The sequence below is a fragment of the Haemaphysalis longicornis genome, unplaced genomic scaffold, assembly GCF_048455015.1.
Source record: "Haemaphysalis longicornis isolate Haplotype H1 unplaced genomic scaffold, Haemaphysalis longicornis Haplotype H1 scaffold_7, whole genome shotgun sequence".
NCBI classification, from domain to species: Eukaryota; Metazoa; Arthropoda; class Arachnida; order Ixodida; family Ixodidae; genus Haemaphysalis; species Haemaphysalis longicornis.
Window position 1 is genome coordinate 196030390 of NW_027526422.1, and position 23955 is coordinate 196054344.

The 23955-nt window shown below is 47.3% G+C and overlaps 1 protein-coding gene across 1 annotated transcript; it reads left to right on the forward strand.

The window, feature by feature from the left end:
- Positions 1-6993: 6993 nt before the first annotated feature.
- LOC144146748 (monocarboxylate transporter 12-like) lies at positions 6994-22279 on the forward strand. Its single transcript, XM_077678672.1, has 4 exons — positions 6994-7165; positions 10245-10388; positions 15126-15932; positions 22239-22279. The coding sequence occupies exons 1-4, from the start codon at positions 6994-6996 to the stop codon at positions 22277-22279; spliced, it is 1164 nt and encodes a 387-aa protein (XP_077534798.1).
- The last annotated feature ends 1676 nt before the right edge of the window (positions 22280-23955 follow it).

Below are 23955 nucleotides of genomic sequence, written 5' to 3' on the forward strand. Positions count from 1 at the left end.
AGCACTCTCCGAAATTTGTTTTCCTCGCTTTTGCCATCGCCAAGAACACATTTTTCGTTCCCGTCGGTACATTCACGTCTCCGAATGGCTAGTACTACGTGTGGCAGCGGCCTACTTTCCTACGGCCCTGCGTTTTCTCCTTCCCGGACCACAATTACCGACTAGTGCTTGCTCAAACCACAACTCTAAGTTTTTTCTATCACATATTCTGTGTTTCTGCCCTCGCGTTGGCTTGCAACAGAAAAACGTGTGCTTTCGCATTAATATGGTCCGCCATATGGCCGACCCTTTGATAAAAATAGAGAAACGATTGTTTTGCGATTCGCATCCTCGACTTCTAAGCGTTAGTGTAACACGCATTCTCGCATCAATAAGGATTGTTCGTCGAAGCTGAGAAATGGTGGCTGTAGGGAATGCTTTCTGGGCTTCGATTTAGAAGCACGTGTTTGAGAGATGTAGTGAGTCATACAGAAATACTTTTCGCGCGCTAATTACATAAGTGCGAAAGAACGTCTCCGCTAATAACGAGCATGTAGAGCTAACTACGTCGACTGGAAATGTCTCGCGTCAATTTACCGGAGAGAAGAAAAAAAACGACGCAAGATAAAAGGCATATTGACTATAATAAAGTGAAAACGCAATAGTACTACCATCGGTGCTCTGTCAAACGTAATATACTCTGCACAACACGAGACGATCCTGGAAAGCGCCAATACTTCTATCGTTGCTGTGCCTGCTGCGATGGAGTTCACAAGACACGTCACTTTTGTAAAAGCGACCATATGTTCATCCTCGCATTGTTTGGTGATAATTGATTGCAGGGTTTAACGCGCCGACGCAACTAAGGCGATAAGGCTCGCCGTAGTGGATGGCTTCGGATTTATTTTGACCACCTGGAGACCTTTCACTTGCGCTGGAATCTCTTACCAAGGGCGTTTTTGCTTTTCGTATCCATCAGAAAAGCGGCCGCCGTGGCCGGGAATCGAATGCGCGAACTCGTGCAAAGCAGCGCAACGCCTTATCAACTGAGCCACCAGGGCGGGTATCGCAATTTTTAACATAAAATGTAATCATTTCCCGTTTAAACTCATTACGGAGTCTTGGTGTCCCTACGAAAATGCTGAAGCGTTTCTGCTCCTCGCACCGTCTCCGATCTTTGGTACCGTCGGCTGTCGATAGAAGAGAAAGCCGCCATATTTTTTTTCACTCATGCAACAATTGTTATTTTCAATAGGGGCATAACTTTCTTCTCTGCCGCTTCACTACCGTGTTTCACATAGACAGGCGACCCTGCCACGCGCATAAAACTTCTATGGGGATTCCTACCGAGAATGCGGTCGACAAACACTGGGGTCTTGGTTACACCATGTATCCGCTTGGTATCACCACAATGGCCGTTGAGATTGCGGGCGGTTCGGAGCTACGTCCGATAAGCTTTTTCTTTGTTGACGAGAGCTGCGGCAGAGTGCGCAATCAGGACCTCGACTTCCCATACAAATACACAGGTCGCTTTATGACGCAGACTGTAGGAGCAATGCAGCCTTGCAACACTGGTACTGTGGGCAGAAGCGAACGTTAGAAGTAAATGGAGCGTTCTGCTAGCCAAGCAATTCACAGTTACTGGCCTCCCTTGTGACGTACGCGCAGTTACAGAGGAGTCCCCATTGCTACATATCATTGGCCAGTGGTCTAGGACTGGTGCGCCGCTTGCGCATCTTTGTGCATTGTTCAACCGAACACCGCGCCTAAGGTACGTGCTTCATTTTCGTTTCGGGGAAAATTAAACTTACAAGGCAAGCTTATCACTACAATTCTGCTCTAAACCAGTCGCACCGTCCGCGAAAAGTTCGTGAAGCATGGTCAACTATGTTCAGATTGTTTTACAGCGATGATTTGTCGTCATTTTTGGTGTATAATATTAAGAGCAGGAGTTTGGCGTTAGTAAACAAAATACAAGTATACTCGCCGCGGATACCTCATCGTGTCACCAAAATTTGAAAGGGACTCTTTTTGATAGCCGCTCAACTGTGAATCAGCTGTCTTTCACTAACGTGACCAGGGGTTCACCACGGAACTGCGTTAAGGTTGGATGGCAGTCGAGATTTCTTCCGTATCTAAGATGCAACGGTGATTTACCCGTTGAAATAACTGTAACTGCATAGAGAGAGAGACAAAAAAGCTAGGACCGCTTTAATTACACAATACGGAAGAACTAGAGAAATAAATGAATTCCATCACAGCGCTGGCATGGCGCCGAGTCTCCTACTCAAATATTTCGCGAACTGAAACCCAGAATGAAGAGGCTACAGTTGCGCTCACTCGACGGCGCACTGTATTGAGACACCGCAGGAGGCGAGTACCCTTCACGTTCTTCGCCTCTCTAAGACCGAACTCGTCATCTACGCCGTCTATGAGCGTCGATTGGGCGAGCTCCGAACCTATAACGAACAATCAAGGTAATGTCTAAAAAGGTTGGTGCCGAGCACTCCAGTCCTGACACTTTACTTTAGGCTGCATGTCTGCCCACTAAAGACAGTCGTGACGTAGATAACGCCCCACACACAACCAACGCAATCTCGAAATGCTAAGCTCAAGGGCTGTCACCCATGGCAAATGCACAGGTTGTCAATGAGCAAACTTCACACTCCAGCAAGGGCAGGGAGGGGAACTAGTACGCGTATCAGAATGCATTTTTAGAAGAGAGAGAGCAATAAACTTTGTTTTGAAACCTGTGTCTAAAGGACTGCTCGGCTTCTTGGTTGGGTTAGAGGGACTATAGTCCTGACTATACCATAGTCTTGGCGGGTTTTAATGAGTTTCACAAGCTGGGTCCAATAGAGCTCTTCAAGCTCCTTAGGGGTTGTGACCCATGCCTCCCAGCAAGTAAGGCGCTTTGTGGCAGGAATTGGTTGCAGGGAAGATATCAGGGGGCTTTGTATGTTTGGGCATGTCCAGAGGGTGTGTTCATTGTCCGGGTATTGGTCGCAGTGTGAGAATTTTGCTGTGCCTGGATAAGGAATGCTCCTGAAATTTCTGTCGGGCGTGCGGCTCTCTGTGTAAACAGAACATTTCAACGGGAAAACTTGAGGTAGCAGCCATGCTTAGAGGAATGTGCCGAGAAGTGCACGTGAGCGCGGCCACGTCCAGGCTTGAAGTAATTCCCCGTTTTCAAATAAATCTGAAGTTGTTAGGGAGGCGTCGCGTTGCGCCATTTTCTCGTCTCGTTACGTTTGCATGGTTCCATCGCAATGAATGTATATCAACAAGCCCAGTTCTCGATCTTGTTGCACTTTATTTCTTGTTGGTCGGGTTCTTTTTTGTGTTGTAATTTGTACCTTACTCACCCCGCCCCGCGGACATCCCGCAACGCTGTGTCCATCTGTCGCGCATGGTCAGCGTAGTGGCAGGCAAGGCAGTTGGTGGGCCCCGAAAACTTTCAGGTGTTTTGTGAATGTATACAACCTTGTGGATGAACCCAACCATTTGGATAGGTACAACCTGCATGGTAAAGCACGAATCGCAGTTTGCCGACTCCAAAAGCAGCATGGTGGAGTCATCTCCTTGTAGTGTGATAGAAAATATTTTGGACATTCGGGGTGGTGCATCAATTAGCACCTGCGTAAACATCGCAACACGTTATGGGGCACGTATACGTCATACATTTAACCAAATTGCTCTAGGAATGGCTGTTACCCCCTGTTTAATAACCTGGAAGTGTACTACTTGTACACAAAGACGTGCGCATGGGAAAAATTTCTCCTTATAAAAGTAATTCTCATGCCTGTATTAAGTCTCACTCCGCTGAAGAATGAATTCGCCTATCTTGAAAACACGTGAACTTGCCTATCTTCAAATTTGCATTTCTCTGTGGGGGTGAGTGTGTGTGGGGAGTTATCTACGTCATGGCTGCATTAATGCGCAGGTGCGTATTTGTATATTTCTCAGTTTTTTAATAAATCTTCAGTTGTTAGTAAGCAATCGTGTTGTTTCCTCCTCTCGTCCCGTTAACTTTGTGCTCTTTAACCGCGAGGAATGTATACCAACTAGGTCAGTTTGAGACCTTGCTACACAATCATAACTACCGTCCCGACGGAAGCCATTAAAAGTCGCGCCACCCGCTTTATCAGATCCCAATATTCTTTTCAGCAGAGATAGCAGTTGAATGCTATCTCTCCGTTATCACACTTGATAAACACCGCGTCATTGCCTGTGTATATCTCCCCCGTATTTTGAAATAACTTGCCCAATTGATTGATCGATCGATCGATTAATTGATTGATTGATTGATTGATTGATTGATTGATTGATTGATTGATTGATTGATTGATTGATTGATTGATTGATTGATTGATTGATTGATTGTAGGGTTTAACGCACCGGCGCAACGCAGGCGACGAGGCGAGCCGTAGTGGAGGACTCCGGATCTGTTTTGACCACCTGGGGGGCTTTAACGTGCGCTGAAAGCTCATACACACGGGCATAAAACTCGCCGAAATCAAGGCCTACATTGCTACGGCCTCTTTACACATTATCATCCCCTACTAGCCACACTGGCCCCATAGCCCTAATTATAAATGGCATGTAGGCGTTCAGCTCACCTTTTTCCGCGAAGGCTGTCACCATATACAGGGTGATCAAAGTTAAGTTGACAGGTTTTTTAAAAATTAGGCGTTTAATTTTACGTGAAGACCACCTCTACAGTGAGTTTATCCGCCCAGGGGGAAACAGAACGAGTTGTTAATTATTGATACCGGTGGATTAATTAACTAAAATTGAATAATTAAGTTTTTTAGTGGTCGCAGTATGCAAGCATCTTTGTATTGAGAAGTTAGAGGCGATCGTGTTTCTACGTAGTTTCATTTGGCAGAACTCTTCTAGCGGGTCCGTACTCCGATATATAGGACTAAGAATATTAATTCCCGTTCGCATGTTTACGCATGCTAGAGAGCGAAGTCTGGCGCAAAGCTCCACCTTTTCGTTCTGTTTTGATAGAAGGTCCGAGTACTGCAGATTGCGATAACTCAAGCCAAGACTGAAAGGGTGCCAGTTTTAATTTTTTCCTATGACTCCACCCCGTTCTCGAATTAAACACCGTACACAGCAGGCGCGTCACAAAAGGCAGGTGCTTTGCGCCGGGGTTCACTGTCTTGCATGGGTAACCATGCGAACGGCAATTAAACTTCGCAGTTCGATATCTCGGAGTACGGATGCGCTAGAAGAATTCTGCCAAATGAAACTGCACAGAAACACGATTGCCTCTAACTTTTCACTGCAAACATGCCTGCTTACTGCAGCCGCTAAAAAGCTCTGGTCTTTTCGCAAAACTCACAACCCTTTTCTGTATGACATAGACTCTGACCTGAGAATGAGGCTCCCAGAGCGAATCCCACGTCGACTTGAGACGCTCTACCATAGGCTGCGCCTCAACGCAGCACTTACGAACTCCTACCGACATCGCCTCGGTCAAACCACAAACCCTTACTGTGATAACTGTGGTTTGCCAGAAACTGCTGAACACGTTTTATTAGAGTGTCCGGCGTACAACCAGGAAAGGAACGACCTCGCCAAGAAGATCGAGTGACTCAACAATGGACTTTTATCATTGAAAGCTCTTCTTGGACCATGGTCATCTCCATCATCCCAGAGAAAAGTGTTAGATGCACTGTTTGATTATTTACACGACATCGGCGTCGCCGAGACACTGCAGAACTCCACATCGTCATCTGTGAGAACACCTGGATTTTTACGTGACCCACGGAACACTCCATGTTGCCTTCTTTTTTACCTCTTCTGTTTTCCCCTCTCTTTCGCCCTACTTCCTTTAGGGCCTTTACTTCCTCCACCCCATCCCCGCAGAGTAGCATGTAGGTGAATACATGCCCGCAGACCTCTGTGCTTTCTTCTAATAAAGAGCTCTCTCTCTCTCTCTCTCTCTCTCTCTCTCTTTCTCTCTCTCTCTCTCTCTCTCTCTCTCTCTCTCAATTTTAGCCAATTAAGCCAGCGACATCAATAGGTACCACCTCATTGTGTGTCCCCCCTTGGCCCATAACCTCACTGTAACGGTGGTCTTCACGTACATGTAAGCATCTAATTTTAAAAAGACCTGTCCACTTATATTTTACCACCCAGTATAACTCTTTGGACGACGACATCACTAAGGTGTGTCGAAATAAATCTTTTAGACACAAGTCGAATAAACAATACAGAAAAGACAAGCAATGTAGGCAATATTGTTGCTAGAGGCTGCTATTAATATACATAAATGATTAGCATTGTTGCCAATCTTGTTGCTAGAGGCTCCTATTGATGCTTTAGTTTTTTCTTGTATATGTGTTCGTCCAAAATTAAGAGTTAGACGGAAAGCCGTCGTGCCGGGAAGCCACTACAGGAATTAAAAATTGGCTGCGACCATGAACGTTCCTACCATAATACTTTTGTGGTGGGAGTCATTTATTTGTTTCGTTGGTTCATTTCGAAACAATTTTGTTTTGCTTTTTATTCAAAATAAAATTCTGCTTAGTTTTGCGCTAAAGTGTCTTCCTTGTTTCGTTTGTTGGACAGCATTGCAGTATGGCATAAATTAACCGCCTTCTTTCGTAATGCACCGGCACATTTTAGGGTATAATAAATGAAATCAAACAACGTGGACAGTTTGTGCAGTAGGTTTAATTTAATTAGTCAATAGCACTGGTAACGACAAACTATGAAAGTTTGCTTTAATTTTTTTGGCGGCTCACAGAGCCTCCTGAAGATAGTCATACGGAGAGCAACGCACGTACGGCGGCAGTGTTTACCTTTGAATGCCATTGAACCAAGTTTACGTAAGGTGTCTTCCAAATGTATTTGCTCTAAAAAAATTTAGTCTTCCTCGTCAGCACAAGTTTAATGGCAGGCACGGGTAATCGCTGTTTGTGTCGTCGCTCCTGTTTTTAAGAACAACACGACATGACGTGACGGAAGAGTGCAACGAAGGAACGTCACGAAGGAGGCCCTATGGACACGTCCTGGCACGTTACAATCGTCGCTTGTCTTCTGACCTGCCTGGCCTCAGCTCTGACCCGCTCCTCGGGCTTCCTGTACGTTGCCATCATGGAAGAGTACGGCGCCAGCCACGAAGCTGCGGCTTGGCCAATTGCACTGGCAGCAGTGCTGAACAACATGGCGGGTGAGATAAAATACATTCACTCCATGTTGGCCTGTAGGGCGCAATCACCCACTCTTACACTGGCAAAACGATTGGGAGCCCTGCATCGCACAGTGCAAAGGCAATACACCTTGTCCACGGTGTCCACGGTGTAAAAATTCACAGCATATCCACGGGGTGAATGATGATGAGTGGGCGAAGCTCCTGAGGGGAAATCATCGGTAAAACCGTGACTCTTCAGTGAAAGTTCGCCCACTACATCTGTGTCCGAACGTAACGTCTAGAAAGTCTCGCTTAAACCGCGCGTCGGCACCTTGGGGCTGAGCTCGCCTGATGCGTTTTGCAGACGCCTCACGAGCTCTCACTGCATCGGGGTCTGCCTGCCGATACGCGCGCTTTCTCGCCGCTATCCATTCTCTGACGTTTTGGAGATCCTCTTCGCGCCGCAGCCGTGCCGCTTCGCGTACGGCAGGGTCCTCGCGCCGTTGCCGTGACGCTTGGGCCTCTCGTTCTCGAACGCTGGGATCTTGGCGGCGTCGTCGCGCAGCCAGACGACACGCTTCGGCCTCCCGCTCTCGTACGGCAGGATCTTGGCGGCGGCGTCGCGCAGCTTCACGGAGCGCTTCTGCCTCGCGGGCTCGCACATCTGCAGCCTTATCCATCGGGCGACTCCGAGCGCGCGCCAACAGCGAACGGATTTTATTACAACGCTCCCCGCCATCTAGTAAACAATCCAAGAACTAAACTAGAGGTAGCCACGCCATCTAGTAAACAATCCAAGCGCATCTTTTTATCATATACAAGTACCGCCATCTAGTAAACAATCCAAGAACTAAACTAGAGGTAGCCACGCCATCTAGTAAACAATCCAAGAACTAAACTAGAGGTGGCTACATACATACGTCGAGGATGGACACACCCACGCCCTAAGGAGCTTCGCCCCTAAAATTCACAGCATATCCACGGGGTGAATGATGATGAGTGGGCGAAGCTCCTGAGGGGAAATCATCGGTAAAACCGTGACTCTTCAGTGAAAGTTCGCCCACTACATCTGTGTCCGAACGTAACGTCTAGAAAGTCTCGCTTAAACCGCGCGTCGGCACCTTGGGGCTGAGCTCGCCTGATGCGTTTTGCAGACGCCTCACGAGCTCTCACTGCATCGGGGTCTGCCTGCCGATACGCGCGCTTTCTCGCCGCTTCCCGTTCTCTGACGTTTTGGAGATCCTCTTCGCGCCGCAGCCGTGCCGCTTCGCGTACGGCAGGGTCCTCGCGCCGTTGCCGTGACGCTTGGGCCTCTCGTTCTCGAACGCTGGGATCTTGGCGGCGTCGTCGCGCAGCCAGACAACACGCTTCGGCCTCCCGCTCTCGTACGGCAGGATCTTGGCGGCGGCGTCGCGCAGCTTCACGGAGCGCTTCTGCCTCGCGGGCTCGCACATCTGCAGCCTTATCCATCGGGCGACTCCGAGCGCGCGCCAACAGCGAGCGGATTTTATTACAACGCTCCCCGCCATCTAGTAAACAATCCAAGAACTAAACTAGAGGTAGCCACGCCATCTAGTAAACAATCTAAGCGCATCTTTTCATCATATACAAGTACCGCCATCTAGTAAACAATCCAAGAACTAAACTAGAGGTAGCCACGCCATCTAGTAAACAATCCAAGAACTAAACTAGAGGTGGCTACATACATACGTCGAGGATGGACAGACCCACGCCCTAAGGAGCTTCGCCCCTAAAAATATTTAGGCGTTGACACAGGCCGGCCGCTGCGGTGGAGGACGTGACCAGATCGTGTTCGCCCTCTAATATATGCGCCGACCGCAGCGGCGCGGGGGGCTCCGAATGAGGGGCCGGCTATTCCTTGAGCAGTGCCGTGCGCAGCGGCGGTGGCTGCTTCGCGTTAAGTGATAATCACGCACATGCGTTAAGTGCTAATCACGCTGTTATTTAGACATATCTGTGATAGCCATTGAATGCCAGAAGGGGCATCCCGAAAACGGTAACGCATACCGAAAACAGAACTAACAAGCACTTCCGAGCAGAGAAGCCTAATCCATAACCCTTTGTACTAGCCACTTGCTGCCCATCCGATTCGCACACTACCCACAATTCCCATGTCGGCGTGCGATCGCAGCGACACTTTCCGCTCTAGGTAATATTGAGAAACTCTATGGTGGGAGGGCGCCTCGATTCGCCCGCGCCGTACGGCAGCGTTGGCATCGAGGCACCCGACTTAGAGAAGTGAAACGCGGTAAATTTAAATTTCTTTGAGAAAACCTCGAGCGTGTTATGTTGGGAGGAACGAGACGGGACAGCAACAGCATGAGAGGTGAGCGGGAAAGGGAAGGGAGGCATTTACTTGGCAACTGTGCCAGTCGACTATCGTTTCCGTAGACATTTGCAACGAAAGGAGCAGATACGCGGCCGTTTTTTTTTGGAAGTGTTCTGAAGTTGGCACTTTCAGTGCTATCCTCTCATTCGCTAGTGCACTCTATCGGAAAGTCCAGACACTGCGTGGCCCTGACTCGGTGATTGTGTCTTTCTCTATAGCGATACATGTGTCCCTGGTTTCTTGGCTGCGAGGAGACCCACCTTTCTTGTAATTTAACTACGAACTATACGTATATTGTGCAGTTTATTCACCGAAGTGTCTATTGAATATGCACAATATATATCAGCTTCCCACTTGACAGTGCGGCTTGTGGTTCTCTCGAGGTTAAACAAGATGTAATTGTTCAGTCCGCTGCTTATTACTGGTTAACGCAGGCGGAATGGTATGAGCTAATTATAAGGCAAACAATCGGTTGTGCAGAAGCGTCATAAATGTTATAAAAGGTTTGCTTCACTTATATTGATAGGCGGAATGTTCTGCATCAGGAGCGAAAAACTAGAGGTAATGAAGTTACCGAGCGAACAGTCAGAACCGTTTCTCGACTTTGCGGTAACACAGAATTTTACATAACACACGCCTCACCCCAACGACAAACTGAGTGCCATGAAAACCAGGCATTTTATTCGCGTTACGGCTGCCCCATATTCGGTTTGCGCAATTTCTGTTTCTTGTTCCTTTTAAGCTGCCACATGACGCTCATCGGTGCAGGCCTCTTCGCTGGACCGCTGTGCCAGATATTCGGCGCCGTTCCAGTATTGCACGCTGGAAGCACGCTGATGTCGTTGGGACTCGTAGCGTGCAGTTTCGCCCCGACAATCACATGGATGGCGGTGACCATGGGTGTACTGTACGGTGGGTGAGCAGTTCCTGAAAACTCGCAACTTTGCAGTTTTATGCAACGAAGCTATGTGTGTAGGCCCCGGGGAACATTGGTGACATTCAGTATGACAATAGGCGTTATTTTGGAATGATGCTGGAATCGCCTTGTTCCCGGCAGTTTTTGTATGGTCGTCCTCACCAGGACCGACTTTGCAGGTGGAGATATGCCCATGCTCGGCTATAGTCCGCGTTCCGATTTTGGTATTGCTTGTTTGGATGGCTTATAATATCTTCCCTACACCACTGCACCGGCTTGCTCTGCATTTGATCGTCATTGGTCCGATGTATACGCGTTTGCTTGGCCTGCCGTCTTGGTTATGTCGCCGTTTCACGGTCCGTTAGGTTGAGTCATTGCCAATGGACCCTGGGGGAGCTGCCCACCTTCTGTGGGACAGTGTCCTTAAATGAGAGCTTTCTAACGCAAAATCGTTACTTGGCTGGATTGGCGCTCGTCCAGCGAACGTGCACTACCGGGATTTTCTTCCAAAAAAGCGTCCACAGCTTCTACGTCTTTTCTAACGCGTTCATTGGCATTCCACCCGCTTCATAGCGCGCACACATCTGAATAAATAAATAGGCACCGCGTTTTGCTCCATAGCATGGATCAGAAGAAAATCAAAATTGATGCCATCCCGGCCGGCGAAAGTGGCTGTTCAGCGCAGCTGTTGTAAACCACCACACATGCTGATGGAAGAGGGTATGAAATGTTCCTCGTTGACTAGACGGGATTGTCACTTGCACTCGGCTTCTCTGGCGGCAAATGTTGGTTCCTGGCGCATGCACGTCTTGCGCAAATATTGCTGGGTCCTGCCTTGCCTGACGAATGCCCTAGCCCTGGAATGACGTCAACCCACCTCCCCTATAGAGAGCAGTTGAAAACCTAATCTTTACAAGAACACATGGGGGTGTGGGGTTACAAGTGTTCAGCGGGGCCTTATCGTCCATCATACGGTTTCGATGCTTGTTTTGCGGTTTTTTCTTCCCACGAATGCGGAGCTCTATGCTGCACACCTTATTACCCTGACGCATGCGCTTGGCGTCTTGGGCGAGAAAAGCTGGGTCCTGCCTGGGTTTTCTGTTTGCTACACGAAAGTTTCCGAGCAACGAGAGGCTAACAGCTTCGCTGTAAAACTCGAAGAATTATTTGGAGCGCACTGTTTTATGTGGTGACTTATTAAAAGCAGAAAAGAACAATCGGCGCGCGGTCACTTCCCATTGCCTTACAACGCATTTCATAGCACGACTATAGCAAAAACCAAACACAACATACAATCGTTCATCAGAAATTTCGCTCGAAGCCCCCGTTGGCCTTCTTCAGCTTCTCTATATGTATTGTCGCAGCTGCCCGGATAGTCATTCGAGAGAAACGTAGCTGCAGTGAGTCTGGCGTGGAGGTTGTTGCCTATAGTCGACATAGGCAGAGTGCTCGGCGGCAAACCTGGCAAAAAAAATCTTGCGAATGCGGATCGTCGAAGATGCTGAACAACTGTTTTTGAGTCGTACTTTCAGTACACACAGCATACGCGATGACAGATTTGTTCGATCTGCTGAGAAAGACTGGCAGGCACGCGGTAGAACAATTTCCTTTCACCAGATACTCATCGCTTCGGTAAGGGGGCGGGCTCAAAAAAGTATACCGAAGGTAACTGCAGTTCTTACTGCAGGCACTCAACAGGGATGGCTGTCATGCCAACTTTGCCATTTGCGGGCTTGTAAGCCACCCCGAAAGACCTTCTACAAGCGGGGATCCAGTTACTTTAAAAAGGCCGCAGCCGTTAAAAACTTTTACTTCGATTACCGCTCTATCCCCTGGGAAAACAATGTGTTTTCGGGGAAGAATGATGGTGCTTCCACACACACAATGATCTTGTTGGAGCTGTTTTATACAAATTCAAGCCTTCCGTGTGATGTTTTGTGCGTGCATAAAAGAGCGTCATACAAAATGAAAGCTTATCTACAAGAAGCCCAAGCCGATATAATTTAACGATTGAATCGGGTTATAACGATCGGGATATAACGATTGAATCGGGTTACAGGAAGCCCCGAAAATGCGAGCTGTTGCCGGCTTTCCAAGCCAATCACGCCGACGCCATGCGCCTCGATGCGCGTCGTATCCCGTCCACCCCTAGGAAAACGATTCAACTGCGCCGCTTACGATGAAGCGAGAGGAGGAGGGGAACAATTATCCTTCCAAATACCCCTCCCGATGCCGCCGCTTTGGCCCCGTCCCCGTGCCTGCTGCTGTGAATTTGACTGGGTGCCTCTTCAACTGCGTCCGTTTTTCCGCGGATCAGACGTCAGGGCCGATGTTTTCGAAACGTTTCAGTGGCTCACTGAATAGGCGATCGTTGCGCGGATACGTGCTGAGGACAAGGGTGACAGTGACAACTCTGACGACACGATTGCACAGCCTACTTGGGCAGCACATTCGCAGGAGGCCCAACGCAAGATAGTGTCTCAGGGACTTCGTTTCCACCAAGGAGCCTTCGCTCAGCTAGGCTATAGTGCCTAGAATATACTATAGCTATGTAAAGCACCTATAGATGCACTTGAAAAAGATGTGCGCCAACTCTTCATGTGCAGGAAACAAAGCTGACCGGGTATGGCTGTTTTCCACATATAGGTAGCAGTACAACCTTGCTTGCCTGCAAAAAAACGTACTTACCCGATTCTAACGCGCACTTTTTTTCCGGAAAAATAGGTCGAAAAATTGCATGCGCGTTAGAATCGGATACGAAACCGAAGCTGCCGAAACAGTGGAACTGTCGTCCCATCCATCGCTATCCCCATCTCAAGGTGGCGCCAAAGCTTTTAGCAACAATTTTTCGGACGCAGGAAGGGAAGCATAGGTGCCTAGGCTTTTCTATCGGCGTTCACACAAATCGTCAAATCGTTCCACTTGCGCGCTCGATAACAGCAATGGCAGCAGCGGCTCTCACGCGTTCAAAACGAGCGGTCGGCTGGAGCGTGCGCCTCTGGAGAAGCTCGCGGGATGGGCGTGCGAGGCGTGGGCCACGATTCCATCGACCATGGTTGAACGTTCGTTCAGAAGTGTGGCATCGCGAACGCGCTTGACGACACCGAGGACGAAATGTGGTCAGTGGAGAGCGACGAGGAGCGAGATAAGTGAGATTACTTCGGGAAACAAATCGTCCGTTTCTCTCGCATTCGTTTTTCTTGCTCACAAAGTTCCGTGCGCGTTACAATCGGAGGCACAAGTTTTTTCGTTTTTTTTGCCAGGAAAATCAGGTGCGCGGTAGAATCGGGGGCGCGTTAGAATCGGGTAATTACAGTAAAATGTTTTGAGCTCTGCTCCGTCTTTTTATTTTGCAACCCGCATATAACAATCATCGGTATAACGATGAGATTTCCTTGGCACTTGGATATTCTTATAAGTGGACTAGACTGTAGTTGGTAAACAACTTGGCAGCTTCTGTGCATAGCCGGGATAAAATCCCATTGTATCACACAAGTTTTGCGTTTAGTCTCTAGCGTGGATGTCATTTTGTTACGCACAACCACAAGAACAACAACGCTTTTCATTAGAATAAGGTTCTTAAGTTGTTCGCTTCACAAACAGCTTCACCCACAAACACAGCCCACCACTCAACTGCACTCATACGTGAGGGGTACTCACATTAAATTTGATTACATTATTGCTGCACTTGTCTGGTTTAAAAATTCTTAAATGTAAATGTTATTCACAGCTGGTCGGAAGAATGCCGCTGGTCTTCAGGCCGGTGGTGAGGCGGGGTACGGGTAGGTGCGGAAGCTTTCAAGCGATGAGAGTAGATGCCATACCAATTAGTACTCACACAGTTTTCACCAGTAAGGAAAGGTGTGTAGACTGCAGTTGCGTAGTAAGATGCAGTGAAGGAAAATGTAAAAATAATATGGACGTGATCAGTATATGTTGCATACATATGTTTTCCTGCAAGAGCGAACTTCAGCGCTAAGAGCATTTACTGCTTGTGTACGGGATGTAACCTTTCCAAACACACGTGCGTACTGAGGCTTACGTTGTTAAATGGGTGTCAAAAACAATAACATCATATAAACAACATTTATTAAAGAATAATGGAAGTTGTATCTTACACTTCAACCCAATCTTTGGGCGAAGTGCTTACGCATTTAGGTAGACTATTTGTCTCGGTGGTATACAATATTTGTAAACATTCTTTGGAGAAGAAACAAATCGCAATGTTTCACAAAGCAATTTGTATTTAACTGCCTTCCCGTATCACTTCGGCATATTTCTGAGCAATTTGTGGTGCTTGCCGGCAGTGTATGCAGCCCTTACTAGTTCAAATACGGAAACATATATCCGTACATGTGCATGGATAAGGTAATTGATAGTAATTGTGAAATTTCATATTGCATAACACAGATAAACATTTTGTCTCTATAAACGCCAAACTGGTCACTTTGGTAGCTCAGGTAATAACTCCATGTGAATGACATTGTTGCAAAAGCACATCTTTTATAAAAATTTCGTATTCGCTATTTCATAGAACCTACTGCAGTTCACAATTAACAAGTTTCGTACAAGAGTGCATGTGTCCCAGTTAAATCATTTTAAAAGTGTAATGGATATTCAGGCCTTATTTGAAGGAATTAACGAGTCAGCAGTTGTGAGTGAGGATGTCGGACACGCTGACATGAGTTCTTAACCACTGAAAGCAACAGTAATTGCGATCCCTTTTCTTCCAGGCTCTGGTTCCGGTGTTATCTTCATGATGCTGCATGTGTTAATAAACGTAAACTTCAACAAGTACAAAGGCTTCGCTATTGGAGTCATGTACACTGGTTGCACAATATCCGCATTCCTTTTTCCCCGACTTCTTCTGTTCCTCAAGATCACGTATGGCTTTAGGGGCTGCATGCTCATCTTTGGTGCTATTACCATGCACGGAACAGCCCTAGTTCTCTTTCTAAAGCAGAGTATTGTTATTCAGCCACAGGTACACGTAAAGGTGTTAGAAGATACTTCGTCGAACTGTGCTGAGCCACCAGCGCGTTCAAGAATGTCTGTGATCCCCAAAAGCATGCGACATGGCTTCACGGTGATGAAAGACGTCACATTTTATGTTATTATGACAACCTACGTCGTGTGCAACTTCGCCTTTGGAGTGTTCATGGCAACCATCGTAGACTTCGCCGTAGACCGCGGCGCCACTGTGGTCCAGGCTGTCAACCTCGTGCCGTTGTTCTCCGTCACGGACACCGTAGGTCGACTAGGACTTCCGCTTCTGGCTGACCGCGGATACCTTCGGCGTGGCGTGCTAGCCATGCTGGACTACCTACTGATGGGAATATTCCTGCTTGTACTGCCCGTGTGCTTTTCCTACGCCGCCATGGCAGCAGTCTGCCTCTGCACCGCGACCTTCATCGGCTGCAGCTTCACACTGTATCCAGCGCTTATGGCTGAGTACATTGGCCTGGATCGACTCCCCATCGCCTATGGTATCGTTGGCAGTGTGGCAGCTCCACTGTTCCTGGTGAAGCCTATATTCATCGGTGAGTGTGTTCACTTTGCCCGAAATATTAACTTGTGGTTCCGCTAGTACTTCAAGACAATGTATTATTTAAAGTCGTTTGGAATTGTGACACCCTAAATTCGGAATTTTAACAGTCCAATCACTACGTTTACGTGGTTAGTAGCTCGTTACACCGAAGATAATCTTTATTTTGTTCGTAATTTAGCCGATTTCTTGCCCTATGTTGAAGTCCTGCTGCTATGTCAGCATAATGTTGTAGTTTGCCCGAAAGCAAAAACGCCATTACGAAGTCGTGAGTCGGGAAGACAAGAAAAATGCAAGTTTTGTTTAATAATATTGTTGATATACCAGATATATAGAGCCATTCAATATTCAACCATGTGTAACTTGCCTGAAGTTGTCTAACCTATAGATACCAGGGATAAACTACTGATTAGTACGACAATTGTACTGGTCGTGCCTCTTGCTTAGGTGAGCGAGCGTCAGTGATTTTATTGGGATGAACACTGACCGAAAAAAATGGGTTTTCTGTTCTTTATAATCACAACTTTACAGCTGGCTGCGGAGGCTGGTTAGACAAAATATTACGAGACGTAGATAATCTTAGTGTGCTGTGACGTTATTCATTCCACATTAAAAGTAAAGCAAAAAAATTTTATGTTTTCAAACAAACCGGCGAGCAATGACGGCCTTCCTGCAAGTTACGGAGCAACACTGACTGGTTTTAGCTTAAAGTGTACTACTAATGCAGTGTTTTCCAGATTGGCTAAGTTGTATTTGCTCTTTGTATGCCGTATTAAACTTCAAACAGCTTCAGTGGTAGCGCGTTGCGAGCAGCGATTTTTCTAGTACGTTTTTTCTTCCTTTCCAGAGCTGGTTTTTGTTGTGCATAGTAATAAGTTGCTGACAGATACGGGAAGATATGTGTTCAAAGATATAATTTTGATTCGAAATTTTGCTCCGCATATCTCTAAGCACAAGCTGAAGTTTGGAGATCCACCGACGGAAATATGAACTCACCGCTAGCCCCCAGTTAAGCAACATATGTTTAACATGGCTATGATAATTGCTTCCTACTGAATTTTGGGTAACATTTCAGTGGTGGTTTCTTTTTGTCTAAAGCATGCTTTTCTTCCAGCCGCCAGAAATTTGGCAGCATTTCATATTGTCGGGAACATTGAAAAAGTATTCTGCTCCCACGATCAGCTGTCGTATATACACACAGGTGAAAAGCGAGATTACAAGCACTCACTCCCGTTAGCGTGATCCTTTTCCGCAAACCGGGTGTTAGTGATGAGTAGTCATACTGTAGGCACGGTCAACGTGTTCAAGTTTACAAAGACTGACGATGTGTGTGTGACGTACTTGCCTACGGAAAATGATTTACATCGAAGCACAGCTAAATTGCTAAGCTCCTGTTGGTCAAGAAATAATGCACCAGTGGCATACACGGCACTCCGAAGAGGTTTATTGGTTGATTATGGTGGTTAACGCGCGGACTCTACACAGGCAATGAGGCGCGCCATGGGAGGGGGGGTGGTCTCCGGATTATTTTGACCACCTGGTGATCCTTAACGTGCACCGAAATCTCGAACACATAGGCGTTTAAGCTTTTCTCCTCCATCAGAACTTCCGAAGAGGTTGCCTAGCATCAAAAAGCCTCATAGGATTTCTTATACACTTACCAACGACGCCTTCGCTGGAGTCATATGAGCACAGACCATGCGCTGTACTGCTTTCATTAAAGAACAAGGTCCAACACAGGTGCAAATCAATTACGCCCTCTTTACACAGAAAAGGGCACTGAAAGTGTAAACGACATTCAACGTGACATCCCCGCTAGGCTTTTTCAGCCCACCTTCATGCCGGATAGCCGGCCGTAGCTGCCGTGATGCTCAACCATGCCACGTAAATTTCCGGTGAACGTGCATATCGCCGGCAACCCAACGGCGACGGCGGCAGCCAGAAGCGAGTCCCCAGATGGAAAAGGGTGAAATGACGACTGGAGCATAAAAAGGAGGAGGCGTGCTGGCATTCTCGCCGGTATTCGTAATAGGACAGGGAAGAAGGGAGGCCTGATTCATAGCAGGTGCAGCTTGGGAGCCCTAATATTTATCCTCCCTAAGTTGGTGCTCGCGCGGTGCGCGCCACAAACTCGTTCTAGCCGCGCCAGCAGTGTCGCCATCACATCAAAGACCCTCTTATACCATAGCTTGTACCGTCATTATTACAATATAAATAGGCGCCATATTTACTCTACGCTGAAAAAACAAACGAAAGAATAAAGTATGGACCCACATAAATAAAATGTGTCGTAACTAAAATTCACACCCCATGTAGATTCCTTCTGACTTCCGTGGCGAATTTGTACATAGTGAAATGCTCCCCGCAACTGGCGCCATTAGAAGCCACCTTTCCAAATACTGCTGAATAAGGGCAGCATTATCGGTCAGGTAGTGCTCACCAGATTTGATTTGCTTGCAGTGTGGCCTCCGACTGCTAGAATTAGATGTAGTGGACGTGCTAATTTATACTGACCGTACCAGTGAGAAGCTATAAAACCTGTCAATATACTATACCTAGAATGTGCTAATTAGTTAGGACCTTCCTTTGAGCTATGCAAATGCTATGCAAGTGCTATACACAGGGAAAACGTAGTGGTAGCATGTCTGCCTGGTCGACAAGTGTACTGCTAAGTATGTGTCCTTTGCACTTATTCAAACTTTCAAAACCGTCATCAACTTTGGCTTAATGTTGAGGACGTCTGTGCTTGTGTCAAGCTTGCCTGAGCACTGGCAAAACGTAGTAGGAAAGGCTGACTGTATATATCTTCGCCATACCATCGATGTGTTGGCACAGACACGTTGATTTCTTTAGAGCAAAGGCATGCAAGGTTTTGGGATTCTTACGGCTTAACACGAAGCTGTTTCCTCGGCAAGCCTGCGATATTCTCGACAAGAGCTACTTGAGACCAATTTTAGGGTATGCACGCACTGTATGGCACCCTAGCACGAGTACCGATTGCGACAAACTTGAGAGGAGTGAGAACATAGCAGCAAAGTACGTTATCGGTAACTATGACAGAAACCTTAGAATCACTGCTACGAAAGAAACATTAAAATGGGAGCCTTTAGGGAAAACAAGGCGAACTTTGCACTTGCAGCTCTTTCACAATATATTTTATGGCCGCACTGGATTAGACCGCAGTCAGTACATTTTTCAGCCGCAGTATATAGCCAGACGAAGAAACCATGAACTCATCGTTAGAGAATAAAGTGGCAGGACTAATCTTTTTAAAAGCACCTTTTCCCCAAAAAAATTTCAGAGTGGAATCGAATGCTTGATTACACAGTCAGCATATAACGAAGCCTTCGTAGCCGCCATTGGAAATCGCGTTTTGTCTAGGTTGTACTTTGATTTCATGCAAAGCTTATTTCGTAATATATAGTTCATCTTTTTTTTAATATTGTACGGTGTCTGTACCTAGGAAGTTTATGTTGGTGATGCACTACATTTACACTTACATACGCTACTTTTACTTCGTGCTCTTATTGTGTATCGGTGTTTGTTCTAATGTACGGCGTATATTTCATTACTGTTATTGAAATGCATTGTTATTGTGAACAACGAGGTTGTTCAAACTGCGCAGTATAACCCCCCCCACACATACACACACACTGTAATGCCTGAATGGCGCTGTGCGTACAAGTGTAAACAAATAAATAAATAAATAAAGATTTGCAGGAGCTCCCACACATTTTCTTATTAAATTATAGGGCGAAAGCGCTTCGTCTGGCTAGGTTTGCTGCCGGATTTTCTGCAAATGTCGACTCAAGCCCACCACCGCTACATGAGGCTCACTCAAACTACTTGTTGTAAAACCCCTACTCTAGTGCAGCGACACTCCCTTCAAACAGAATCTAAAGGCTAAACAACAAGTGGTGAATTCTTGTGCTACGCGATCTTTTGTGTTTTGTAATGCACCGAACGCGTCGCAAACAAAGGGAACAGAACGCCCAGCGAGTGTTTCATTTTCATTTATTATTTTCTGGTAGAGTCTATGAAAGCGCCCGCACCAACTGCGTCGTCCTCTTTCATTTTTTTCCCTACCCTATGAAATCAACTCGCTGAACCTTGCTTTGTGAGCAGAATGTTTGTCTTGTATTTTATGATGAACACGCTCACGCGGTGGCGTCAGAAAGAACTAACAAAAGTCAACTAAGTCCAGAAAAATTGAAGCACGGAATCGCTGAGCATAGGCACGTCGCTATTTATAAAGCCGGTTGGTCAAGTTACATAAGTTGGCAATATGCTTTAAGAATCTGCCGCAGACCAGTGGCCAAGGCAAGCTCCGTCTGCCAATTCATGAGTGGCGCCACGAGCTAAGTGTCGACTCCATCCGAACGATCGAAGAATGCACACTTCAAAACACTGAAGCTGGCACTTTTTAATAAAACTCGAGCACACACCTCTGCCGAATGCTTCCACGCCTGCGTCTTGCACCATACAAGTGCAAACGCCTCTCTTCTAATGCAGAGAACTATAAAATAGCTTTTTTTTCCTTAAAAATTGCTGCACAGTATTTTTGAGCTCACATTTAGTCGCCCTACGGGATAGGTTAACTTTTGAAAAATGCTTAAACATATGAAAGTTTTGATATCGTTAATTGTACTGGCCGCTCAATTTGTATCTTGATGTGACTTTTCCATCTTTTTCCTTGGTGCAATAAGTGGATATTCTCAAGTTTTTATGCTTGCGCGTTTGTAGAAGTACGATTTTATGAGAAAATAGGAGCTGAAAACGGTCGTCGACGTGGGCAGGGCACGTAATGCGAAGGCAAGATAACCGTTGGTCATTAAGGGTAACAGAGTGGTTCCCTAGAGAAGGCAAGTATTGCAGAAAGTTAGATAGGCAGATGGGATCAAGAAGTTTGCGGGGATAAATTGGTCACAGTTGGCACAGGACTGGGGTAATTGGAGAATAATGGGAGAGGCCTTTGCCCTGCAGTGGGCGTAGACAAGCTGGTGGTGACGATGATGATGAAAACGGTCGTCGCCACGCAACAGTCATCCGTCGCTGTTTAGTCCTAACGCCGATCTTTGTTTCACACTGTATAACATTGAGAAAAATGTGAATTCTTCACCATAGTGTATGCGATATCAAGTTCATATTACGGCCTTTTAATTTTGCTTTTGCTCTTTAGGTTACTTCAGAGACCAGACCGGAACATACGATGGTGCATACGACGTTCTGGGCTCTTCTCTAATCCTCCTTGGCTGCGCCTGGCTTGTTTTGGTCTGCTTCGAAAGGAGGCGGACATTTACGTGGCAGTGCAAAACTTCAGACGTACGCCCACATCAAAGCTGCCCCAGTCTACCGGCGCGTATTAGCTACGTCGCGGATTTTTCCACGGGCCAAGCACCACAGCGTTACTCCGTTCATTTGTCCGTATAACGTGACACACACGGACTCTGTGGCTCACGATATTGCCAATAAAGCGTCGCAATATAATTACGATACTTTGCTGTAAATTGTTCATCTATTACCAGCGTGGAGTTCACGTTTCGCATGAAAGCAAGAGTTGAACGATTTGGCAGTAAGGTAGGCGCGAAACTTTGCAGAGGTAATTCTTGGCGTACATCTCGCGGTGTGCCCCTTTACCCGCCGATTCCACACCTGCCCTGCACTGTGTGCCTAATTATAGAGGAAGGCCAAGAGAGCCCACAACTAACCCCTGCTGAATATAAAGGTGATATTCACTGTTTTGAAATAACGTGGGTATTGCTTTGCCAGCATAGGGTGTTTTTTACAGCAAAGCTTTTGTAACCTAGTCGAGCCGAGTTTCTCCGCCGCCAGCAGTTTGACCGCCATTTCACCGCATCCGCGCCGTACCCTTGGCAACGAGTCACGTGATTCGCCGTGCCGACCTCCGCATCCACTTCGTGAAATAGCCGCCGCCGCGGCAGCCACCGCCGGCTCGGCGCATGCGCTCTCGGCAGCTCAGTCGCTGCCTGACGACGTGACTCGCCACGCGCCTTGTCTTGATTGATTGATTGTAGGATTTAAAACGCGCCGACGCAACGGAGGCGATGAGGCGCGCCGTAGTGGAGGGCTCCGGATTAATTTTGACCACCTGGGGATCTTTATCGTGCGCCGAAATCTCGTACACACGGGCGTTTTTGCTTTTAGCCTCCATCAGAAAAGCGGCCGCCGCGGCCGGGAATCGATCCCGCGACCTCGTTCTCAGCAGCGCAACGCCTTAGCCACTGAGCCACCACTCCGGGTTGGCTGTCTTGTCTGGTCAGCTTCACTGGGCGCTGTGCAGGAGTGAGGGCCTTTAAGCCGTCGTCAGCAACCGACGTCTGACCACCCGCGGATATCGCCCGGGGAGCTGCTTCACTGGAGAGGATGCGGAAAGTCAAGCACGCGAAGCTAGAGTCAGGCCCTGAGGGACAGCGAGCCGTTCGGCTGGCAGAACACCGTACGCTTGACCACAACAAAAAGCACTGCCGTAAATTCTGGCTTAACGATGATTGTATACCTATGTTTAATAATTACAGCTAAACCTAAGGTTAACTAAGCAAAACGAAAAAATAACCAGGCAAAGCTAATCTTTCGCTTTGCATATACGTGGTTGTCTGAGCTTCGCCGCAGCCGTTTTTAGTTGTAATAAAGGGCCTATATTTTGTTTACGTTTGTTTCTTTCCAAGCAAATATTATAATTTCACTTTTCTGCGTAATTACTCGCTGATATTTACTAGATCGCTCTACCAGTTTTCATAGGATAAATTGATAACGTATCACCAGTTCATCGGTATCGTCGGAAAGAACAATCTAGTGTCATCAGAGTACTGCGTCAGTATGTACAGTCATTAGTAGACACAATGCCGTTCGCATACAAATTAGGCAAATGTGTACCCAACAAGATTCATAATGCACGCCACATCTGGCGTAAAGAAGGTACGTAGGCATTTATGAGTACGCAATGTTCCACCTAATAATCTATGATTGGAGCAGTGACTGACGCATGCCATGTACAGGAATACTGTTTACCTTTTCAAGAAAAAATAGGGTCACCTAGAGGATTGAATGCTTTACTAAAGTATACGAAGTTTTGTAGCGTATGCTTGCATTACTAGTAGCTGATTCGTGGCCTAATATATAACCCCAGAATAATAGTGTGACGGGGCAATCCCTGTTCGCGCCAAACATGCGGTGGGCGCTGCGCCGCTGATAGAAGACGACGAGATCGACAACGCTTTGCCCCGGACTCACGCTGCTGCCTAATCCAGTGCTTCCCAGCTTATTCGGACTTATAAATAGCTTCCCCTTACGCGTCTTTGCCACGTAACATCCTTGGTGGAGGTTGCGGAGTTCGAGTGAACAACTCATCCCGTACCCTCGCCCGGGCGTGCTCCACCAGCTCCACCCACCACGGAGCTTCGTAGTGGACGCTCGGTTCCTCGTGTCACCATGCCGACCGATGGAGCGACCGCGTCGACGACACCCCTCGTCATCGTGTCTCATCCCCGGGAGCCTGGCCTCTTTACCGGAACAGACGACGTTGATGTCGACGACTGGCTCAGCCTCTATGAGCGTGTCAGCGCTCACAACAGGTGGGACCCTACCATCATGCTGGTTAATGCTATCTTCTACCTGAAAGAGGAAAGTCCCGCGCGCAAGTGGTTTGAGACGCACGAGACCGAAATGACCAGTTGGGAGGTGTTCAAAACGAAGGTGCGAGCGGTATTCGGAAAGCCTCTTGGCCGTCAGCTTGCTGCCCGAAAGGAGCTCGCATCGCGCGCCCAGACGTCGACCGAATCTTACGTCGCTTATATCCAGGACGTCTTGGCCCTTTGCTCGAAGGCTGACAGCACCATGACGGAGACCGATAAAGTAGGCCACATACTGAAGGGCATTGCGGATGATGCATTCCACCTTCTTATGTGCAAAGACTGTGCCACAGTGGAGTCCATCATTACGGAATGTCGCCGATTCGAAGAGGCCAAAGGACGCCGTATCGCCCACAACTTCACAAGGCT

Excerpts from the sequence above, each read along its gene's own strand:
- LOC144146748 (XM_077678672.1), top strand. The coding sequence starts at position 6,994 with ATGGACACGTCCTGGCACGTTACAATCGTCGCTTGTCTTCTGACCTGC. Across the intron at positions 10,389-15,125 it reads GACCATGGGTGTACTGTACG|GCTCTGGTTCCGGTGTTATC; the intron begins GTGGGTGAGCAG and ends CTTTTCTTCCAG. Across the intron at positions 15,933-22,238 it reads GGTGAAGCCTATATTCATCG|GAGTGAGGGCCTTTAAGCCG; the intron begins GTGAGTGTGTTC and ends GGCGCTGTGCAG.